The sequence below is a fragment of the Micromys minutus genome (assembly GCF_963924665.1).
Source record: "Micromys minutus genome assembly, chromosome: 18".
Classification (NCBI taxonomy): Eukaryota; Metazoa; Chordata; class Mammalia; order Rodentia; family Muridae; genus Micromys; species Micromys minutus.
Window position 1 is genome coordinate 2,908,288 of NC_137953.1, and position 24,122 is coordinate 2,932,409.

General features: G+C 39.0%; 1 protein-coding gene across 1 annotated transcript in view; it reads left to right on the top strand.

Moving 5' to 3' along the window:
* Positions 1-24,122, top strand: part of EXOC6B (exocyst complex component 6B) — a 409,205-nt gene that overhangs the window by 57,472 nt on the left and 327,611 nt on the right. The window contains exons 3-6 of the mRNA XM_080931804.1: positions 2,903-2,950; positions 4,325-4,415; positions 4,520-4,565; positions 11,716-11,920. Of these exons, the coding sequence (XP_080787930.1) occupies positions 2,903-2,950; positions 4,325-4,415; positions 4,520-4,565; positions 11,716-11,920 (390 nt within the window). The remainder of the gene's footprint in view (positions 1-2,902; positions 2,951-4,324; positions 4,416-4,519; positions 4,566-11,715; positions 11,921-24,122) is intronic.

Consider the following 24,122-nt stretch of genomic DNA (forward strand, 5'->3'; position numbering starts at 1 on the left):
CCTGGAAACTTATCAATTGCTGACCTTAATTACTGATTGATACTCACCTTCTACATTCTCCCCTACTTTAAATTGGCTCGAGTTGCAAATTCCTTCAGATTGGTCTGAATGCTTCTGAAGGAATACCTGACTATATTTTTCCAGTTTGGGATTTTGGCTGATTGAGACTCTTACCCAGTTGCTCTGAGGGTGAGAGGAGTAATGTGTAGCTGCACACCTGGTACGCTCTGTTCTGGGGACCCATTGAGCTGGGTGAAGAATGCTGCATTTCTTATCTCTAGAAAGGAATTGAGAAGTGGAAATGTTTTAAGTATTAATCAACCACTTACAACACTAAGTTAATACAGTAACATTACACTTTGTGATGCTCGTTATATTGTGTTCACAGCATCTCTGTATCAGTATATATACTATGTGTGAGTTTGCATTTCCATATCTCTGAGTATATATACTATGTGTGCATGTGTATGCATTTCCATATCATTTTTATTAGCAGTATCTTTCTAGACAGTTCTTTGCATTGTAGTATATGGAATAGTTACCAGCTAGAATTAAGATAGTTACTATTTTTCTTACCATTGACAAATCCTATGGATTTTGTTTTTGATGATGATTTGCTTGTCTAGTTTACTAGACATTGATCAGTATTTCTAAGAAACTTGAAATTAAGCAGAAGAGAATTAAATTGAAAATAAAACGTATTATATCTAGTAAAGATAAACATTGTTTCTTGAAAATTATCTCAGTCTGTGTGTATATATGTCTGTGTATGTGTGTGTGTGTGTGTGTATGACTTTGTTTCTATCTCTTTCTGTGTCTCAGTGTTCATTTCACGTCTGTGTTTGTGTCTGTCTGTACCTCTGTGTCTCTGTGTATCTTTTGTGTCCCCATGTGTCTGTACTTTCTCTGTGTTTATGTCTGTACTCAGGAGGCTTAAATACGTGTCTATAAGTTGGAGGTTAGGAACTTTGAGAAATGCAATAAACAAGGTAAACAAGGCTATTTTAGTATGAACAATAGTGAATGTATTTGTATTGGAGGCTTTAATTTTGGGAGAACTCCAGAATAGGATAAAAACATCCAGTTTGTTGAGAACATACCTTTTTTTTTCTTTTTTCTTTTCTTTCTTTCTTTTTTTAACCACATTGGTTTCTCTTACTTTGAGCTGAATCCTATTCTCTATGGAGAGACATTCATTACAAGTGGCCCTTCTTCTGTTGGCTCTTCAGGATATTTGAATCAGCCATTGTTTATTAGGTGTGGGATGAAATGTGCAAGGTCTCCAAATCACCTTTCCTTTATCTATGGCCTAAAAATAATTATATTTGTTTTCGTGTGATATACATTTGGGTCCTAGATTTTTCTTTTTTGACATTTTTTATTATGCTGCCATTTGTCAGTGGCCTTCATGACACATGACATCTGAATGCCATTCTCATCAGTTGATCTTGTCACCCTACCATCTTCTTTTACAACTTCTGGCTTGTAAGCCAAATCCAGTTTGTTGTAAATAAAGTTTTATTGAGACCTAGCCACACAAGGACATAGCATTTTATTTATGGCTACAGTTCTGTCAGTGTTGGCTAGTTACTGCAGAGAACTTGTGGCCTGAAAAGCTGAAAATATTTACTGCCTTACTGTAATGGAAACAGACTGCTGGCACCAGGTTTGAGCGACGCTTTGGAGAATGACTCAGAGTTGCATTTGGCGGCCATATTCTTTCTTGCCTCTCACTGAGCTCACAGTCTGTTGGTTAATGGTGTTTTCCACATTCAATGCTCCTAGGATTATAATTATCTATTGCTTCCTCTCCTCAGATCTTATAAAATATGTTTTGGAAGAGGCCAGATTTTATTTATCTTTGAAAGCAGGGGTGCAGTCCCTAATCTGTTATAGACTATAGTATCCTGTTATCATGTATAATTTAAGGTTAAAAATTTAAAAAGTGTGCTTTCTGAAAAACCAGTTTCTTGGAGATAAGTTGAATCAAATAAATGTGGGAAATACTGCATATGATGCCCCTTTCCTGAACACCCATAGTGTTTGCTACTTTTCTGTCTGTGTGTATTCATGCAATGCCGTGTGCACATGTGTTAAGGGACATTGTAGGAAATACTAGGTTGATGTTGCAGTAATGTATAAGGAGTGGCCAGATCATCTCTGTTTAAGAACTTTACAAATAGATATTGTTCATGTTTTAATAATATCTGATATGATAAAGAATCGCTATTCTAAAATTTTATTTGTTTTATGTTAGTGGAAAGATCAAGAGTAGATCATTGAAAATGGGTGTGCTTGTCCCTTTAAATTATAAATCATAGCTTATTTAAGGCTTATTCACATGTTTGGACTGTCTGGTAGTGAAATTGATGGGATAATGGAAGTATTAGAACCTGTTATGAATTAATGACTCCAAACTATTTGGTAATTCATTTTGTAGAATTAAGATGATAACTAGTAACAACTTGACTTGTGTTCCAAAGTTGAAATTATACCTTTTCAGGAGGCCATTGTGCAGTAGAAATGTCTGTGTTGCACAGATGGCAAAGCTCTTTGGAGTTTTTGCCACTTTACTTCTTTCTCCTTTTGTTTTTCTTGATTTATCCCCTTTCTCTCCAAAGCTAGACTGATCTTGAGGACATGATAGCATCTTACTTTGGGATGTACTGTCTAAACCAAACATGTCTCTTGGCCAGCTTTTCTTTTCCTTTTGCAGAGGTCATGGGGATGCCTAGTAGAGAAGCTGGTAAGAGTTTAAGTTGTAGAGAGCAGCTGTTCCCCATTGCTGGGATGCAGAAAGTAGCTAGAGACCTAACCACACAGTCTTTTTACATTTCGTGTTGATCTGTACCAGCTGTTGTGAGAGTCTGTCTCTATGAGGTGAAATGTCTTCTCTCCACAGAACCAGGTGACGGACACTAACCGGAGACTGCAGCACGAGGGCAAGGAAGTAAGCGGCTCACTTCCTGTAGTGTTTACCTGACTACGCGAGAACAGCCACTGCAGGGCGCAGTAAAACAAGATGCAGCGTCTCTTGGCTGGTCTGCCATGCCTGCCGGAATGTTCCTCCTCCATCTTCTCCTGGCTCAGACCTCCTCTCTGTGCTTCTTCTATTTTCAGTCAGGGTCTCAGGCAGCCTAAGCCTGTTTGAACCGGTCCTTCTGCCTCCATTTTCCCAATGTTGTGATTACTGGGAGTATGCCACCATACTTGGCTTATATTACATCTCTCTTCCTCTCCCCCTCTCCCTTCCTCTTTTTTCCTTTCTTCTTTTTTGTATAACGTGTTTATTTATTTTATGTCTGATATATACCAAATATCTGGATTTCTTGAACAAGTTATTACCATGTAGTCTAGAACTCATGAACTTATAAGAGTCCTCCCATCTCAGTCTCCAGAATCCTGAGGTGACAGGCATGTGTACTCCACGCTGTTTACATATTGCGTGATAGTGTTCTCTCCGCTGTACAGCTGCACTTTGGCACATATCTTTTACTCGTGTGGTTGTCTCTGTCCCTGCAGCAGAGTCAGCTCCGCTCTGTAGAGGGCTTGTGTTATTCACGTCTGCGTCTCTCCCGCCTTCCCAACAGAAACGTGAGAAACTGAGTGCCCACGGATATTTCTAAAAGAGCATAATCAATTCTGTTAATTGACAAACTCATTATTTAAGCTTTTATAATTTGTACTTATAATTCACATCCATTTATTTACTTAATCCAAAACCAAGACCGAGGTCAAAGTCAGCCTTTTCTGACTTGCAGTATATTCCCCTTCCGTGTCATTCACCGTATTCTTTTTATTCTCTTCCCATAGTGTGTGTGTGTGTGTGTGTGTGTGTGTGTGTTGGATCTATATTCTCCAGGTAGAGTTTGTTACATTTGAGATGACTGTGGGAAGAGTCTATTAGTCTCTGGTAAACTGGATCTTGTACATGATTGCATCTTCTATGTGGGAGCTTGTTTGCTAAAATGGGGCCTCTTAAAGATAAGAACTGCCTTCCTCCAGGGGCCCAGTGGTCACTAGATGTAAATCATGGAGTCTGGGAGGGTTTGGAGAAAGTGAGCAAATGTCCTGGCTCCCCACAGCCTTTGTGCTTTAGGGTTCATTTTAAATAGCCCTTTTTGATGTGTGTGCAGTGTGGTGGGAAGTTAGGAGGCTGTGTGGGAATGCTTCACTGACTGAGCAAGGCAGTTCTTAGCTTGCATGGTAGGTCTTACTAGGAAACTGGGATTCTTGGATGAATAGAATATGGGTCGGAAAAAAGTAACTGGAATTTTTATTTACAGTTCTTGGCATAATTCTGTCTTTCCCCCCTTTTGCCAAGCTGGTAATAGCAATGGAGGAGCTGAAGCAGTGTCGGCTACAGCAGAGAAACATCTCCGCCACTGTGGATAAGCTAATGCTGTGTCTTCCAGGTGAGGGGCTGGGGAGGGGGTGGGTTCTTGATGTAATTCCCTTAGCTCACTTAGCGGTTTACTTTGTTTAAATGATGCCTGTGTCATCTGTTTTCTTTTTCAAGTCCTAGAGATGTACAGCAAACTGAGAGACCAGATGAAAACCAAAAGGTGAGATTTCTTAGTTGCGCAGTCTTTATTACCAAAATGTTCTTGGATTTACAATATTTTAAAAAGGATTTATTTTATCATTTACTTATGTGTCTGTGTGTGCACGTCTGTTTTTACTACATGTATGTGGGTACCCACCCACAGGGGCCAGAAGAGGGCATTGGATCCCAAATGTAGCTAGAGGCATTTGTGTGTTGTCTGATGTAGGTGCTGGGGTCTGAACTTGGGTCCTCTGAGAGCAATAAGGACCCTCAACCCCTGTCTTATCTCTCTAGCGCCCTCCTTGCACCTTCCTTGACTTCGATAACCTCTTTATGTTTGAGGAGTGTAGGCCTGTTATTTTATTGCATTTTTTTCTATTTAGAGATAAGAGATTGTCAGTATACATGGCTTGACTTTGCTGTGTTTTTTTTTTTTTTAAACAAGGTCATGTATACAATCTGAGTTTTAGTTGAACTCTTTAGATCTTTTATGCCTGATGCAGTTTTCTGTGTATGGTTTTTAGTCATTTATTTTCTATTTGTTCTCAGTGTGACTTGATTTTTCTCTGTGTACCTGCTTTCCTCTCCATCAGTTAACTAGATTTTAGGACTCTATCTTGTCTTCACTAGTGTCTTATAATGTACATCTTTATATTTGTTTGAAATGACTGTTCCTAAGCTTATAATAATCTTTAACTTATGGTGGATCTTAAAATAATTATGGCAAATCACATATAAGCAAGATGTTTGTAATAGTATCCATTCAATTCGACCTGGTTTATAGATGTGATTATTACCTGTTGTATACATGAAATGACTTCACTGTACCATATACACACATATAATTATTCATCAATTAAAATTTGAAACCATCCCTTTGTTTTACCATTCCTTCCTTGGTGTTACTGATAGAATTGCTCTTGTATCAGAGTATGACATAGTGCCTACAATACAGCTTCATTTTTGCTATAAACTTTTACATAAAATGTTATAAAAGTAAGGTTAAAAATTCACCATTTACTTATAAATATTTAAGTGATTCTGACACTTTTGTTTATAAAGATCCAAATTCTTTACTGTGTTTTTTTGGATTAGAATGGCAGCTGTGAATTCTCTCAGAAAAGTGGTATTTCTGAAATAGTTTATGTAAATGACTGTTGTTTTTCCTCTACCATCACTGTGTACAGCTTAGTGTTGTCTTCACACACTGCAAGGTTGATTGTGTCCTCGCCCCTCCCTGCATGTCAGCTGTCTGCAAAGGAAGCTGCTCCCTCCTTCCTTAGCCTGCACAGCCAGCTCTTCACGTTTATCTGTGTGCGTGCACATTGTGACTAACGCATATAAATGGGGCCACGCACTGTGTGGCCTTTTATGTTTGATTTCTCCCTTTACAGTGTTTTTAGGATTCAGCCAGGCTTGGGTGTGAGTCCTCACTTCACTCTTTTTTGTGAAGATTGTGGATGGACTACATTTTATTTTTTCATCATTTGATGAGCCTTGGGGTTATTTTCACTGTTTAGTTATGATGAATAACGCTGTGGATATTTGTAAGTTTTTCTGTGGAAATGTACCCCCCAAGTTCTCTTGGGAATCTACCTCTGAGTGGCATTGCTGGCACATGCTAGAGAACACACACACACACACACACACACACACACACACACACACTTACTGACTGAGCCATCTCCACAACTTGCATTCAGTTTTTAAAAACTTTAGTTAATTTTATGTGTGTGTGTCTGAGTACATATACGTGCACCCTGAAAGTGGAGTTACAGATAGTTATGAACCACCACGTGGGTGCTGGGAACAGAACATAGTTCCTCTGCAAGAAAAGTAAGTGTTCCTAACTGCTGATCTGCCTCTCCAGACTTTTTCATTCAGTTTTAATAATGTATAGGTTGATAAAAGTAATGCCAACATCCTGTATGAGATTTCCATGGACTGTGTAAATGGAATTGTGTGTGTGTGTTAAATATTTAATTGGCTGCCATTGGTTAGTTGTTTATCTGTCTGTGATATCAAACATTTAGAAATATGGATAATCTTATTGATCTGTTATGCTTGGAACATAAGCTTGCTTAGGGGAAAAGGGACAGTGGGAAGTAAGGTGCTGCTATTTGCTGCCAGGAATTGTTGGGTTTTGTATTAATTAGCCTTGAAAATGTGGTTCTGTTTGGCAGAGCAGATGTTTTCATCATGCGTTGCATGTCTGTAGGCAGCATGACTGCCTTCTTCTCATTCTATAAACAGAGTTCTTAGATAGAACTACACCCCACAATGTATTTATCTTGGTGGTTCAGTTTCTATTACATGCAGGTCTTCGTACCAAGTTGAGTCACTGCTATTCTGCATATGCTAAATCATGTAAATTATAATGTTTTAGAGTCTGAAATTTTAATAAAAACGACTATTTCAGATTTATATTTGTACTTTTATTTCTAAGTTTAAGATGAACAAAAAAACTCTCCATTTTCCATCTGTTTGGACTTAGAGTTTAATTCTTAGAACCAATGAGAAAAGACCCTCCTCTTTCCCCCCCAAAAAACCTCAATAAACAAAGAAACAACAAAAGAAATAACTAAGTCTTTGGTCTTGGTGTTTGCTTGCGAGTGTGTTTGTGAGTATGTTTGTGAGTGTGTTGAGGCAAAAAGAGCTGAAGTGTGTGCGGTGAAGAGACTGAGTTCACACTAGACCCATGTGTCCGCTTCACCCGTGGAAGGAATGAGTTTTCCCTTTCCAGACAGATATCAAATTAGGGAATTTTAAAGGCTAAAGAGGAAAATTATGAATATTTTGCTGTCCAAAGAAAAAATAGTATATGATTCCCACTGTAGTGTTTGTTCCTAGTTATTTATTTGGACTTTTTGTCTGTTGCTGCCAGGCATCTATGATTTGTGAATGAATTATCCATAGTTACCGTTTTAAAGACAGGGTCTGACCTGTAACCTCCTGTGTAGTCCAGGCCTTGGACCTGTGGTGACCCTCCTGCTTCAGTCGCTCAGGTGCTGTGACTGCAGCCATGTCTGCCTTTGCAGAGTTAGTGCAACACTGGGGCAACCTCGCAGCAGCATCGTTCATGAAAAGGACAAATCAATCTCCCATCTCAGCTCTTTTCTAAAAACCTAATTAGCACGTTGTTCAGAGGTAGAGGATGCATGAACCAGACACAAAACTAAGAGGACCTTTGCTGTCTTTGATCTTAGGCAAAAGCATGAGAAGTGGTTTTTTTCCAAATGTTTCATATTCAACAATATTGTAAATATTTTATTTATTATTTATTTTTGACATTTTATTTATTTACATTTGAAATGTAGCCCCTTTTTTATTTTCCATCCATAAACCCCCATCTCATCTTCCCTCTCCTGCTTCTATGACCGTGCTCCCTGCCCTCACCTACTCTCACCCCACTGCTCTAGCTTCCCACACTGCGGCATCGGGCTATCGACATTTTAGTGCATGGATGTATCATAGGTTGTTTAGCCAGCCAGCTCCTTCTTATTTAATACCTATTTTACTTTAATTAGTCTACAATTCAAGAGGTTAATACATTTTGACAGTTAAACCTCTTTTGCAGTCATGTGGGCAGAGAGAATCCCTTGAGAAGGGATGAGGGGTTAGTGTGGGCAGGGAGCAGGGAGGCATGTCGTGAGAGCGGGGGCTGGGCACTTGAGAAGAGCCGCAGGGCATCAGGGAAGGCAGTTGGAAGGAAGGAAATGCCATAATGAAACCACTACTGTATTCTGACTTCAAAAGAATAAAGAAGGATTAAGCCTGTAAAGGTTGCTAAGTGGATTACAAGATATTAATAAAAAGCATTTTACCCTCTTTTTGTTTTTGAGACACACAGTCTTGTCAGTTGACACTTGCTGGCCTGGAGGCTCTCAGTGTAGACCAGACTGGTCTCAAACTTAAAGATACTCTCCTGCCTCTGCCTTCTCATATCAAAGGCACGTGCCACCAAATCTATCTTCTCTGCCCCACCCTCGTCTTGGTAATATTTCATTATGTAGTCCAGGCTGGCCTCAAACTTGTGATGAGTTTCTTACCTCTGCCTCTTGAGTGCTGTGATTATAGGTGAGTGCTCCCATGTCTAGTCCATATGTCAAAAGTGTTATGTGTGTGCCAGATTGTTATACAGCCCAGGCTTATTTAGAACTCTTGATCTTCCTGCCTCTGTGTCCCAAATTCTGGGATCATGACCTATGCCAGTACAACCAGCTGGTTGTTCTTAGTTGATTTATGACACTTCGTATGCCTGCAGAAGCTTCTGTGGGTGTCATGTGAATAGTATCCACTCTGAATTGCCAGAAATACTCATTTTCTTCAAGACGTATTAATAGAATCAGTTCATGCATCAGAGGCCTTACTTTAAGAACTAAAACTACCAAAGACAAATAAATGTAAGAAAACACCTCAAAGTATAGTTGTAGGTTAAGGACCTCCTTACAAGATTTCAGAACTCAGGAAACAATTGCAGGAATTCACAAGTAGGACTACATGAAATTAAAAACAAAACAAAACAAACAAACAAACAACCCCCCCCCAAAAAAACCCAAACTTCTGTATAGGAGAAAAAAAAAGCAAACAGCGGAATGAAGAGACACCAAGGAATGTAACAGGATCTTTGCCAACTGTATGTCAGACCTGTGATTAATGTCTAGATGCTATAAATAGCCGAAAATATTAAACACCAAATGGACAAATCATCTAGTCAGTAAATAGGAAAATGAACCAAGTAGACATTTCTTTAAAAAGGAAAGCCAAGTGCCTAAAAATCTGTGAAAAGAAATGATCAACACCAGGAAAATGTAAAGTAAACCTACATGAGAATTGCATCCCTGGGGCCAGTGAGATGCTCATTGGGTAAAGGTGTGTATCAGGCAGGATTACACAAATTGTTCTCTGACCTCCACATGTGCCTGTAATTGCCTTCTCCCCACATAAGCAAAAAAGTTTTAAAACAACAGAAACAAAATAAATAAAAAGGAAACCCATCTCTGTCTTACCTAGTCAGAATAGCAATTATCCAAAAAAGAGAGAGAAAAGGACATAAAATGCTGGTAATGTAGGAAAAGCATGTATATGAAGTAAAAACCTTCATGAAAATATAGACATTGTGGAAAACAGTTTAAAGATTCCTCGGAAAGCTAACTGTACAATAGAAGTACCGTATTATCAAGATACATCTCTCCTGGGTATGTCCCTGAAGGATGCTAAGTCAGCACAGCACAGAGGGAGCACACCACAGTGCACCGGGCCATGCTCACTTGCGAACTTAATCATGATAGCCAAGCTGTGAAGCCAACCTTGGTGCCTACTACCAGGTGGATGGATAAAGAAAACGTGGTTGATATACACAACTCTTCCATAAAGAAATATGAAATTAGGTTAGGACATTTGCTGGAAAATGGAGCACGGAGAGATCATTATGTTAGATTAAATACATTAGACTCAGACAGATATTGCATATTGAAATTTAAATATGTGTGAATAAGCTATAATGACATGAAAATTTTATGAATCCTTGTTTTGTATTCTACATTAAAATGCAAGGGTAAATGTAGGTTATACAAATATTTTATATACTAATCAGTGTCATAGAATAAGCACATGTGACGTAGTAACAGAAGATGACTAAAGGAGGAGGAAGGTACAAAAACCATGAGGAGGAAAAAAACAAAAGGGTGATGGGGAATTGGATGCAAGCAGGCCATGTCCTCGCACATGCAGGAACTAGTTCAACTGTACACATGAGCATCCTTTCCTGTACAAACACCATGACAGCCAAGGAGACTGAGGGCAAGGTGGTGGTTACATGTATGCTTGACCCATTGTTTACACTAAGACATCAATAAAAAGAAACTCAAAGTACTGACTTCAGTCACTTCAGGTTATTCTGTAGTTGATCGTCCTTCTTTCACTTTTAGCCCATTTGTGACTTTCAATCAAAGTATATTTCTTGTAGATGAATATGATTGTGCTTTTTAAAAACCCCACCTTGAATTGTTTGCTTTTTAGTTGGAATTTATGGTCCTTTCATACTTAATGTTATTATGGTTGGAGTTTTCTGTTTCAAACTTTTCCCAATATCCTTGGTTTCTGTTTCTCCTCCTACATATATGAGTATATGCTTTTTTAATAGATTTTGAAAATATTGAAATATTTTTTAGATTTATTTACTTTATGTGTTTGAACAGTTTGCTTGCATGTATGTATATACACCATGTGTGTATAGTACCTGAGGTAGCCAAGAGAGGATGTTCTATCCCCTGGAACTGGAGCTATAAATGGTTGTGAGTTGCTATGTGGTTTCTGGGACCTGAACCCCAGTCTTGCAAGAGCTTCCAGTCCTCTTAACCACAGACCCATTTTTCTAGCCTCTTTAAAAATATTTTTTGATTTGCTTTCTTAGAGTTTGCTATAAGACACTTATATACATCTCACTTCCTTTAAAGTCTCTGGCCATTCAATATATATATATATAATTATTTTAGTAGCTCATTTTTCTTTCTTCTTGCTTACTGTTACATATTTATGATTGCCATATATTTTATGAACCCATATATCATTAAATTACTACTTTAAAAACATTATTTTTTTCAAAGAAGTTAAGAAATTTAATTTCTAAAATTAATTTAAAAAATGCGTCATGTCTTAATATCAGTGCTGTTTTTTCCCAAGACAGATTTCCCGGGGCTGTAGGTGAGGTGATGGAAAGGCCTGGGCAAGGCTGGTCATAGCACTTCTGTGGGACAGTTCCATTGGTCGCCTTGAGATCCTGTCTTGGGTTTATTTGGATACTTTTGTCATACATATGCATGTGTGCACACAACACACCCAAACACATGCACATGATTTTCCAAGTTCTCTTTACCTTCGTTAGACATCTTCTTGAGTATTTTATTTTGTAGAATGGTCTTTTGACATTGAGATTATTTTAAAAATTATATATTATTAATTTCATTGGTATTCATGATTCATTTTTTTGATTCTTTGATTTTATTTTATTAGTCTTTAAAGCATATATTTTTAATAGTTAAGAATATTTCATTAAAGCACTGCACTGGATTTGTCATAGTATACAATGAAAGCCAATTGAGGTTAGATTTTTTTTCTCATGTAATGTATTTGTCTAAGAAAGACTGAAGTGGTTGATTTCTTTGTAGGCATTATCCTGCACTGAAGACGCTGGAGCATCTGGAACACACCTATCTGCCTCAAGTGAGCCACTATCGATTCTGTAAGGTGATGGTGGACAACATCCCCAAGCTTCGGGAAGAGATAAAGGATGTTTCTATGTCAGACCTCAAAGACTTTCTGGAGAGCATCCGCAAGCATTCAGACAAAATTGGAGAGACTGCAATGAAGCAAGTAGGTCCTTGGTTTGTGACAGTTTTGCCCGTTGGCTCTGCTGATATTTGGTCATACACAGATTTCTCCTTGGCAAGTGTGTTAATTACTTATCTCATTTTAGGAATGAAAATGTTATTAACAGAGTGATGAGTTGTGTTGTTCACTCTGTGACTGTTGGGTAAACAGTGACTGATGGTTATGATTTGTGTCAGAGACTGGACTTTGTATAGTATTTAAAGGCCAGAGTCTTTTAAAGCTTTCCTTTTAGTAAACAACATGAATTGTGTTGCATGTACCTTTGGTTGATTAGTGTTTGAAAGGTGGCTTGTCATGTGTAAATATTTCTGATATTGATGGGTGTTAGTGACAGAAAGGCCTGTTGTGGACTGTGGGTTATGATTGCAGAAAGGGATATATTACAGCCCCTAAATTCATCAAATGTGTTATGAAGAAAATCTTCATCTCCAAGTATGTAATGCCATGAGAAATGCCTTTTGTCATTGCAAATGAAGAACAGTAATGATTTGCAGTAACACTTCCTCTTGAAATTTAAGTCACATGGATGTTACAAAGATGCTTTAGCATATTTGATGATGTAGCCCACAACGTAGATTTTAGTTATTTATGGAAAGTGTTTTATGGTTTTGTAAACAAGTGTTTCCAAGTAAAATTGTCTTATACGCGGGGACAAAGGCAAAGCAGATCACATCTGGAAGCCTTGCTTTAGGGCTCAGCAGGTATTGATAGGTATAGCTCGCACGTCTGTCTGATGCTGTAGAGGAGATCTGCCAATCATTTTCATAAGACAGTTTTAAAAAATCTTTTAAATTCTGTGGTGTTGTACTGTAGAACATGGCAAGTGTGGCTGCAGCTCTTCCTGTGTGAGCCCCTGAGTGCTGTGACTGCAGGCGTGTGCCGCCCGTCCTGAGAGCAGGACCTGCAAGCTGGCTTTCTGAAGGTTGCTTTCTCCATGCCTCGGCTGGATGAATTTACTTGCCTTTGCTAAATGTTGCTTCATTTAATTTGAGATTGTCTGGTCTTATTCCTGAAGTATCTGAAGAAAGGGATGCCCAGGGAAGGAAAGAGACTTGTGAAGGTCAGCACCTCTAATAGAATTCAGATCAAGTTGGAATGGATATGTTAGCCATGGCACGCAGTCTTTGTGAACTGTTAGCTAGTTTACTTCTATTCCATAAAGAAGTAGTGAAAAAGCCTTTTTATGAATTTAGTACTTTAACTATTAAAAGTTTTCATATTAGAAATGGCCTTAGTGCATGAATTGCTATCCTATGCGTGCATGCGTAAGGTTGTCGTTTGCTTTGTGTTTTGAGACAAAGTCCTCACTAATATAGTCCTGGCTGTCCTGGTACTCGGTATATAGACCAGTCTGGCCTCAAACTCAGAGATGAAAGTCTTCCAAGTGCTTGGATGAAAGGTTTGTGCTGCCATGATCAGCTCTGTATGTTTTTTATTTTTGTTGTTAAAATCAAGTAATTGGTTCCTTAAAGGCACCTTCTTACATGTGTTACTGTCCCTTGTTCTCATTTGTGCCCCTGACTGTCATTCTCTGTGCTCCCTCCTTTGTTCAGCTTATTCTGTCCCCATCTCAGTCTGTCCTCTCTTGTATTTTGTCCCACCCACTCCCCTTGATGCTCTTCTTGGGCTAAAGTACTGTGTGTGTATTGGATAGTTACACATTGTAACTTGAAGTGATTTAAAAAATGCCTAAAGAACTTCTCTGTCAATTTTCTACCTGTTTCATTTTGAAACTGATTTCGGGAACTCTTGTTATGGAATTGATTTGTGTGTGTGTGTGTGTGTGTGTGTGTGTGTATGTATGGGGGCATTTCTGTATTTCTTATTTTGATTAGCTTGCTTTAGGCTTTGTAGACCTGAATGAAATTTATGAGCAAACATTTTTTTGCTCGGTTGATTTCAGTGTGAGGCCCTTTAACTAGAAAAGGATTTACTTTTAAAATTCTGTCTTGTCTTTGTCAGATTATGTGGCTGTAATAGCTAATGTTAAGAAGCTCCATCTGCTCCTGATCTAGTGCTTTTATGGGATTCCCGAGTGTGTGAATGTGTAGTTTTCTGATTCTGGTGACTTTTCTTGGGCTCTTTTCCTTCTGTTTGCTTTGTTCAACTCCAGTGTGTTAGTTCTTGTTTTATTTTATTGTATTATTAAAAAAGAAAAAATATCCATACATGAAAGGAATCTAAATAGAATAAGCGAATACTGGGGAGACAATACCTCCACTGAACATTTTACACCACTTACTGAAACCTCCAGATCCCGGAAAGGGATTTGTCTAGTTGAGTCTTTGGCTAAAGAGGCTCCAGGGAAACCCAACCATCATAGGCTATTGCCCAGACTATTGGTTGCTTCCCACAAACTGGTGGTAAGGCCCTATTACTGAAGACATCACTTATGATTCTCATTTAGCACGGAGAAGTCAAGCTTGTGCTTAGAGGCTTTATCCATACTGACTAGTGTTCATAGTACTAAAAGATAAATTGTGCTCCCAGAGGAAAAGGTAATCGACCAACTCAGCTATAAACAAGGCCCTTCTGCAAGCTATCCTGGTGTCATAGTGGTACAGAGGTGGAGTGCCTCCCTCTGATTGATGTAAGGTCCACTCCCTGAGGTGGAACAAAGTGTTGATACTGCTTAGGTTGCCAGGAACCTGAGATTGATGGGCTATGGACCTAGGGGGAAGAGCAAATACTATTACTCTTCCTAAGAAATAAAGCAACAAAATAACATCTAATTACAGTCTACTTTGTTCAGCTATATCATAGAAGTCCCTTGAATTAGAAAGGAACTAACACAGATACACACACTGGACAGTGTACAGAGTGAGAGACTTTGGAAGCCATAGTCCTGAATGGGATATTTTCCTTAAACCCCCTTCGCAAAGATCTGTGCAGAAGAGGAGGCAGAAAGATTGTCAGAGCAAGACATGCTGGATAGCTCAAAGGGAACTGTCTGTAGCCTGAGCATGCTGCTGTAGTCCTAGTGCATTCTTGTGTACTTTTTCAATTGCTACTTACTTGCAAAGGAACCATTATTTTGCTCCAAGGGCGTCTCATTAGGTATATTAATCATACTTTAGATTAGACCCCATTTTTAGTTGAGCAACACAAAATGAACTCAGTGATGTTTTTGGAGACTTTTTATCTCATATTTCTTTGGGCATATATTTGCCTCATCTGGTCCTTTAGTTTTTTCTTTTTCTTTTGGTTTCATTTTTTTGTTCCATTTTGTTTTTCATTTTTGTGTTTTTGTGGCAGTTTGGTGTATGTGTGTGTGTGTGTGTGTGTGTGTGTTTGTTTGTGTGTGTGTATGTTTAAGGAAAGAGAAAGGGCCTGGAGTCAGGTGGAGGTGGGTTGGGGAGGATTTGTGAAGAGCTGGAAGAGAGGACATCAGATTATATTATATAAAATGTTTTTCAATAAAAGTGTAAAAAATGAAAAGGACCTGGTTGCCAATAAAAAAATAAGATACCTAGGGGTTTTTTTTTTTTTTATAGAATTGAAAAAAAAATTTAAAAAGATTTATGTGGTGGTTTGCATATGCTTGGCCCAGAGAGTGGCACTAGTAGAAGGTGTGGCCTTGTTGGAGGAAGTGAGTCACTCTGGAGGTGGTGCTTGGAGACACTCCTCCTAGCTGCCTGAGGATGCTTAGTCTGTTCCTGGCTTCCTTTGGATGAAGATGTAGAACTCTCAGCTCCTCCTGTACCATGCCTGCCTGGACGCTGCCATGCTCTTGTCTTGATGATAATGGACTGCACCTCTGAACCTGTAAGCCAGCCCAATTCAATGTTGTTATTTGTAAGACTTGCTGCCTTGGTCATGGTGTCTGTTCACAGCAATAAAACCCTAAGTAAGACAATTTATTTATTTTATGTATATGTGTACACTGTTGCTGTCTTCAGAACCAGTAGAAGAGGGCTTTAGATCCCATTACAGATAGATTGTTGTGAGCCACCATGTGGTTGCTGGGAATTGAACTCAGGATCTCTGGAAGAGCAGTCAGTGCTCTTAACCACTGAGCCACCTCTCCAGCCAAGATAGAATTGTAAGAGTAAATAAATCTTCCTCTCAGTTAAAAGGCCTCCCAACTGAAATTAACCTGGCCAAGATTGTTTATCTTACAAAGTACTTGATTTTGGTACTTAGCTAATCATGTATTTCTTTTAAAAAATTACAAATTTTATAGTGTGCTTGTCAGAGAGAGGGGAGATATTTTAAAATTCTGAGTGTGATTAGGCTATACAATAAACAGTGTGGGGCTGGAGAGACATCTCTCTTAGTAAAGTACCTGCAAACAGATGTAAAGACTTGAGTTTAGAGCCCTAGCTCCCATGGACAGGCTGGTCATTACCAGGGATGTATAGGCTGCAGGATACTGGAGGTTACAACCCAGATAATTTAGTGAATTAGCAAGCTGCAAATTCAGTGGAGGCCTGAAGAAGATACCCGACGTCAACTTCTGGTCTCCATATGCACGAATGTGTGTGCATATGTACCCACAGACACACATGCATACGTGTGTACACTCACAAAAAACTAAAGCAAGACTAATGGATTTGTTTGAAAATAGAGAAAATAGTACTTGTAGGAATTGGTGTGGCCTGTCTTTGTAGACTACTGCTGTCTGGACGGGAAGTCAGTGGGAGAGCCTTTGGTTTTTGAAAAGTTTTATGGTGATGATCGTTAAGCTGTTTTCTGTGGTGTGGCTCACTCCAGGGAAACAAGTAGATTTTTAAATCACAGAGGCTGCTTGTAGAATCCTAGACGACAAAGGGGGTCTGAGGCAGGTATTGAGAGGCTGGAACTGCAGAAGTGTAGCTGAAGGTGCCACTCATTACTGGCAGTCTCTGGAAGATGTGTGTGGGTGTGTATTCCTCTCCTGTCCTTTCAGATTATAGTGCGTGCCTTGTGCTAAGGAGTTGAAGCAGCCCTCATTTTTATTTATATATTAAATATTAATCATATTTACATATTAATATATTAACATTAAATATATAATTATATATATATAGTTATTTTTGGTGTTGGGGAGAAACTGAGGCTAATTTAAGGAAAAAATTTTCATGAATTTTATAACATTTATAATATAAATAAAATTATAAATTCATGAATTTTATAATTTTCATGGATATTATAAAAGTATTATTTTTCTACTTAAGTGATTAATTTGTTGTTGATCTATAAATGTATTTCAACTTTATATCTGAAGATGCAATATAGCTTGACTCTTAGGCGTTTTTCAGTTAGCTATAGTTTGATATTACTTCTCTGCTTTTATGTATCTGATTTAAAAAAAAAAACCCTAGTTATTTGGTCAATTTAATTCTACAGTTCAACATTATGTGTCTGTGTCTGTACACACAAGTATAGATACCTGCAGAGTCCAGACATATGCTAGGAACACTCAGAACACTCAGACCAGTGTACGTGTACTGGTAACTTAACTGCTGAGTCGTCTCTCCAGCCTCATAGGTCCTCAGTTCTTAATGACACATTAAGTATATTCACATTTTGTGTAACTATTACCAACACCCTTTTCATAGCCTTCTAACTTTCTCACATCAAAATTTTGTAAGTAATGGGTTTTGAACTTATAAGTTATGTCCAACCCTGATTGAATAAATTGAATACATCTTTAATTTATGTTTACGAATTCACTGTGCTTCCTTTGCAGAGAAGAATAAGAAGCAAAGAAAAAGTATAATTCATAGGCGTTAAAACTTCCCAGTTTCAGCACCAGATGTACTGGAAGTGGCACAGTAAAGAAACTAACATGACTGCTCCATTATTAGGGGAAGAATTTTATTGAATAAGAGAGAAAAGATATCTAGAGGTTTCTGGTAGAGTCCAGATCAGAGAGAAAGATCATCAGACTGGACACAGCCAGAGCTATCTGGGCGGGGGGGGGGGGGGAGAAAAAGGTCGAGCAAGTGGGGTGCGGAGTGTATGTAGTAGATAGGTAGGGAGTAGATCTATAGATCCGCATCTGTCTCTGTAACTGTCACCTCAACCAGCCATCTACCTTTCATCTAACTGTCATCTGTCTGTCTATATGGACGGGTAGACAATTGTGTGGATTACAAGGAGGGTGAGTGGCTTGGGCCAGGATGCTAGAGTGAACTCTGAAGTGTACAACAGGAACTTAAGATACTGCAGGATCATGGAGGCCAGCATGGGCTTTGATATATTCCTAGATGTCGCCGGTAGCCATATGCCCTTATGCCAGAGTAAGAGAAATGACTTTTTGGCAGATGGAACTGATCTCACCAGTTCCTGAGGAGTGCTGGCTTTTGTTTAATCATTAGAAATCCCTCTAGTCCAGCGTAAGCTCATTTCTGGATATGTGGAGTTCCTGAAACATAGCAATATGACAGTTTTATAAAAAAATAAATAAGTGGATTGCTTCTAATTTTGACGATAGGTTTTCTGTTTAAGTTCCTTAAGGCATATTTGTTTAGGAATAGGGCTGGAATATTTTTCCTCTCTCAAGGATCTTTTAGTCTTGTTGGTTGAAGCAGCTTTCTCTCTTTGTCTCTTTGAAATTTGGATGTAACAGAAAGCTATATTTAGGGGCTAGAGAGATGGTTTGGCGGTTAATAATGCTTGCTGCTCATGCTTACTGACCAGGGCTCAGCTTCCAGAACCCACATGGCTCATGACTATTTATAACTTTAGTTTCAGGGAATCTGACCCCATCTCCTGACATCTGTGAACACACAGTATGAATCTAGTATATATACATGTATATAGGCAAAACACTTATGTACATAAAATGAAAAAAATAGTTTAAAAAATGCTATATGTTAGCTTTTATTGGTTGATTGATTGATTGATTGATTGAGATAGGATCTCATAGAAATCCCCCTGCCTCTGTCTCACCAGTGCTGGGATTGAAGGTGTGTGTGTGTGTGTGTATTCCATCACTCCTGACTATAGCTTAGAATTTTATGTAAAGGCTTTAAAAGGTTGCCAGCTAAGGGCTGGTTTGAACCATGGAAATTTTAGTCTATTTCTGAGAGCTGTACTGCCCTTCAGGATGAGAATTTTATCTGGTGCTTCATAATCTAAGGATGAGAGTGTGTTTTTTTTTTTTTTTTTTTTTTTTTTTGTTTTGTTTTGCTTTTTTTAAACACTACTACTTCTTTTTCATAGGGTAAATCTGTTGCTAATCTGGGCCTTTTTCTTTTAAATAGCTTATCAAACAGATGTCAGGAAACAGTATAGCTTTCTTCCCAAAACAGTGAGTTCAGCTCTTTGCAGTTGTTAAACATGCAGATCTCCCAGATGCTACATGAACGCGATGGCCCGATTGTTTGACTGCTGCCCTCTTACTTCCTTAGGAAATGCTTAACTAATCTGTCTTTTAATATTGCAGAAGAAAGTAACCTGTAGCAGTGCCCATGGCATCAGGAAGCTATGAAGGTATCACTCTCCCTTTAGAAAAACCATCAGGGGCATATGCATTTCCAAGTGCCATCTGGGAGTTTCTACTCTCTGAGATACATTCAGTTACATTGTTTTTATCCTTTCCAAAATACATTCAGTTACATTGTTTCTAGTCTCCAAGACACATCCAGTTACATTGTTTCTAGTCTCTGAGATACATTTAATTACATTGTTCCTATCCTCTCTGAAATACATTCAGTTACATTGTAGGAGCCACCTAGACAATCAAGATCTACTACCAGGATCAGAGTCAGTGACAAATTCTGAGATGTTTCTTGTTTTAGTTTCTTCATGCTTTCTGAAAAGAGCATTGTAGAAAACGTTGAATGAAGTTGATTGTCTCTCAGTTCAATTTTGTAGCATAGTGTGCCACAGACACATAGACAAATAGGTTCAAGATGTTTGTAATCTTCTGAGGTGTCTGAGAATATTTTGAACACACTGCATTTTCTTATTTTTATTTTTTGGTGGGCAGTGGCAAACTTGGATAAAATTATATTTATAAACTTTGGCTTAGCTATGACACCCCTCCCCCCACTATATATATATATATTTTTCCTCACGGTGTAGTTTAGACTGGCTTTGAACTTGTGATTCTCCTGACTCAGCCTCCTGTGTCTGTTACAAATGCATGTCAGCAAACCTGGCTTTCCTGTAGTTTTGTCTCTTTGTTCTTTTCTTTTTTTTTTTTTATTCCTGTTATATAGTATAGCAGAGGAAACAGGTGACAGAGGAACAACAAAAGATGATTTAATTTAGAGTTGGAACTGCTAAAGGCAGTAGAAGAGAACTCTGGTGGTTTGAATGAGAATGGTCCTTATATGTTTGAATACTTGGTCTGCAGTTGGTGGAACTGTTTGGGAAGTGTCCTAGTCAGGGTTTCTCTTCCTGCACAAACACCACGACTAAGAAGCAAGTTGGGGAGGAAAGGGTTTATTCAGCTCACACTTCCACATTGCTGTTCATCACCAGAGGAAGTCAGGACCGGAACCCAAGCAGGTCAGGAAGCAGGAGCCGATGCAGAGGCCATGGAGGGATGTTACTCACTGACTCGCTTCCCCTGGCCTGCTTTCTTATAGAACCAGGTCTACCAGCCCAGGGATGGCTCCACCCACAATGGGCTGGACCAGGGATGGCACCACCCACAATGGGCTGGGCCCTCCCCCCTTGATCACTAGTTGAGAAAATGCCTTAAAGCTGGATCTCATGGAGGCATTTCCTCAACTGAGGCTCCTTTCTCTGTGGTAACTCCAGCTCCTGTCAAGTTAACACAAAACTAGCCAGTACAGGAAGGATTAGAAGCATGGGTTCTAGTTAGTCCTCTAGTTAGCATTGCTGCTTCCAGCTCTGTCTGGGCTCCTTCCTTCTGTCAGCTCATTCTTCATCCTTCCCTTACTTTTCAACATGATTGGTGATGTTTTCCCCCTTCATAGTAAGTAGAAAGAGTTCAGCAAATGTATTTATTTGTCTAAATTTTGTATTATGTATTAGCAGTCTTTCTCTAGTGTGTGCATCCCAAGAAGCCAATGTCACACATGAAAGTCATGGAAAATAGGAGTATCAGTGTATTTCATCAATGTTAGTAAAGTTTACTTTTTCCTTAGTTAACATGAAAAAGAAAAGTTGTATGTACTAGTGCATTGATGTTACCCGTTCCCTTTTAGGGAGCTTGAGTCTGAACGGCAGAGAGTAGTGAAGGGCCATGGCTTACGGTCCTGCTTGAATAATTCCTGTCTACTCCGACTTGTGAGTCAGCAGGGCACACTTCCTGCTGCTCTGACCCAGTCTCAGCATGCCCGCAATGCAGGAATCGAGGCCAGCCTTCACAGATGGGTCATAAGCACACAAGGCAAAGCCCGTTCGACGGATTGGTCGTGAGAGCGGTTTTAGTTGGGGAAGAGATGGGATGGCCACATGTTTCAGAGGGCAGAGTATACAATTTAGAGAAGTGTGTGTTTTATTTTCTGTCTATGCACGTGTGTGAGCATACATATATACATAATATGCTTTCAGGTTTATATAAGGGCCAGAGAGATTCTGGGCTTCTTTTTCTTTCATTAAGTTTTCCTTTCTTTTCAAAATTATCAGTTGCCAATTTCTTTTGTACTTAAGAAATAACTTTAAGAGCACTTTATCTTGTTCTTAAGTGTATGGAGTTTGCTTTGCAAGTCTTGGTAAAATTCTCCTCACCCTGGCTATGTGGTGATGTGTGTTCTCTGAGCTGGGCTGGCTTATTGCATCAGAGGGGCTTTGTTTTTCCCGAGTTCACTACTGGAAAGCCTTCTGAGCTTAGTGCCTCACGTTGTTCTTATGCTTGGGTTTTCTAGGGCTCTGTAACGGAAGAGAATGCTTCTTCCATGCAGCCAGTAGGATTACCAGATGGTCAGTCTGAACCCCAGAGCATCCAGCCTTCTTTCCTGTCTGACCCCACAACCTCTTCCCTGTTTGGCAGTGTGCTGGTGTTGACAGTTCTTTTGGTTCAGCCAAAGGTGAAAGATAATTTTGTGTGGAGTAGCAGCTGGGATGGTGTGTGTTTCTGCAGCAAGCATCTAACCCCACCTCCAGGCAAAACTTTGGATCTGGTGCGGATTTCAAAGCATGTGTTAAACTTTATGTGATACTGATTAAAATGGAGGGCTCCAGGGTGAATTGGCAGCCCCACAGCTGCATCAACCAGATGACATACAGAGAAATGGCTTAGGACAAATGGAGGGCTGCAGTCTGTGGAAGGAAAGGTGATCCTCAAGTGTCTTGCTGTAGCCCCAGGCACATCGGACTCTTCAGTAGCTCTTTTGTTGTGGTGGTGGTTTTCTTTTCATTTTTCTTGTCTTTAGAAGCAACGAGAAGCAAAGCTTCTAAAGTAAGTAGTAATTCACAATTATTATTTCTTCTAGTTCTCTATTAGTGAGTCTATACCAATAGACTCTGGGAGATTCTGAGGTTCAATTTGCTGGTGGTGGAGCTGAGATCTGTGAAGTTTGTTCTAGAAGGATACAAGCTTTCTATAATAGGTCCAGGTTTCCCCTCAGGATGTCTTTTTAGAAAGAATTATGCGTTTGTAACATAGGCACAGCTCAACATTTCCTGAAAGTCAATCTAGAAACAGTAGTGGTTTAGATTACCTTTTCTGAGAAATCTCTGACTTCATGACAGGCTAATATAAACAGTATTTTAGAGGGAGTTATGTTTTTTTTGTTGGTTTGTTTTTTGTTTTCTAGGAAGACAGAAAGATCAGGAAACTTAGAGAAGTAAGGATGAATATCTTGTTCAGTGGTTGAGAGTGCATACTATTCTTGGCAGAAGAACCTGAGTTCAGTTTCCAGCACCCACACTGGACCATTCACAGCCACAAATAACTTCATCTCTAGGGGGACCTGTTACCTCTGTCTCTGATAGCATTGCACTCACATGCATACATGTGTGTGTATATGCACACCTACATGCACACACACACACACAGTCACACAACTTGAGAACTCATTGTAAGATGATGTTATTGGCTGAGCTGTGTTTTAAGTAGGAAGTGTGGTTTCAGCAGTTTTGCAGGCAAAGAAAAGCATCATTGGATATACAGTGGATCCTCATTGTGAAAACCTAAACTTTTATTATTTATAACCTACTTTTACAGAAATCTCTTTCCTATGTCTTAAGTATAAGGATCTATTCCAGTTCTCAGGGACGATGTTGGTGCCTTTTGTTTCCTGTATCTTTTTGTACCTTTTTTTTTTTCTACCTCTCCTGTTCCCCCCATTCTCCTTCCCCACATCTCTGAGTTTTTGAAATAGGAGCAAGGAATATGCTGGGAATAGAGAGAGGAAGAGCTGGCTCTTTATATGGCATTTTGGAACTTTTATTGAATTTTATACAGCTGCTATTTTACTAAAAAGCAAGTTTTCACATACAGTTATAAGGTGTGGTTTAGGGTCGAGTGAGTGGATAACCAGCTTTTCTTGCTCCTACTATGTGGGTTTGGTTAGATAGGACCTGGCCCTGTCCCAGGATTCTATAGTGACTCCATGGATCCTAAGATCCCACTTAGCTTCCTCCCCCATGGAATATTCTGTATGTACGGGAAAATATGTCTTGGATACAGTCAGCCACTGAATCACAGCAAATTACTTCTTTCTAAGGGTCATTTTTAAAGAGTACCACGTGGGTAGTTTACTCACCAGAAACTTCAAATACAGTGAAACGGTTTTAATTAAAACGTGAGGGGAAGATACTGTGCATTTCTTTGTGCAGTGGAGTTTGTGAAAGAGAAAGTGGAATTTGGAGCTTGTCAGTAAGCGTGTTGTACTCTCTTCATTTCACATGTTGACCTCACTAGCCTGTTTACGCATGGCAGAGTATCCCAGTTTAACTTCTCTTAGTTTGAAGACAACATATATGTCTTTATAATGTCACATGTCTTTACATGTTAACACAAACCATCTTGATTTAGACTTTATTTATTCAGCCAACAAACCTATTTGGGGATTTGTTGAAAACAAGTCATGTTATGTTGGATGATAGTATTTGCTAAGGAAACAAAGTAGCAAAAATTAATGTTTGTCTTGTAAAGTACTCACTTCTTCAATGCTCTCCCTAAACACTTCAGAAGTACAGGTGCTGGTATTCTCTAGTGGCTATTTAATTGGCTGATGCTCATAATCTTCTCATAGACTAAATTTTATAGCACTTAATGATTCTCCTTCTTCTTGGGGAGGCCACATCTGATGAGAAATACCCATTTATTAAATTA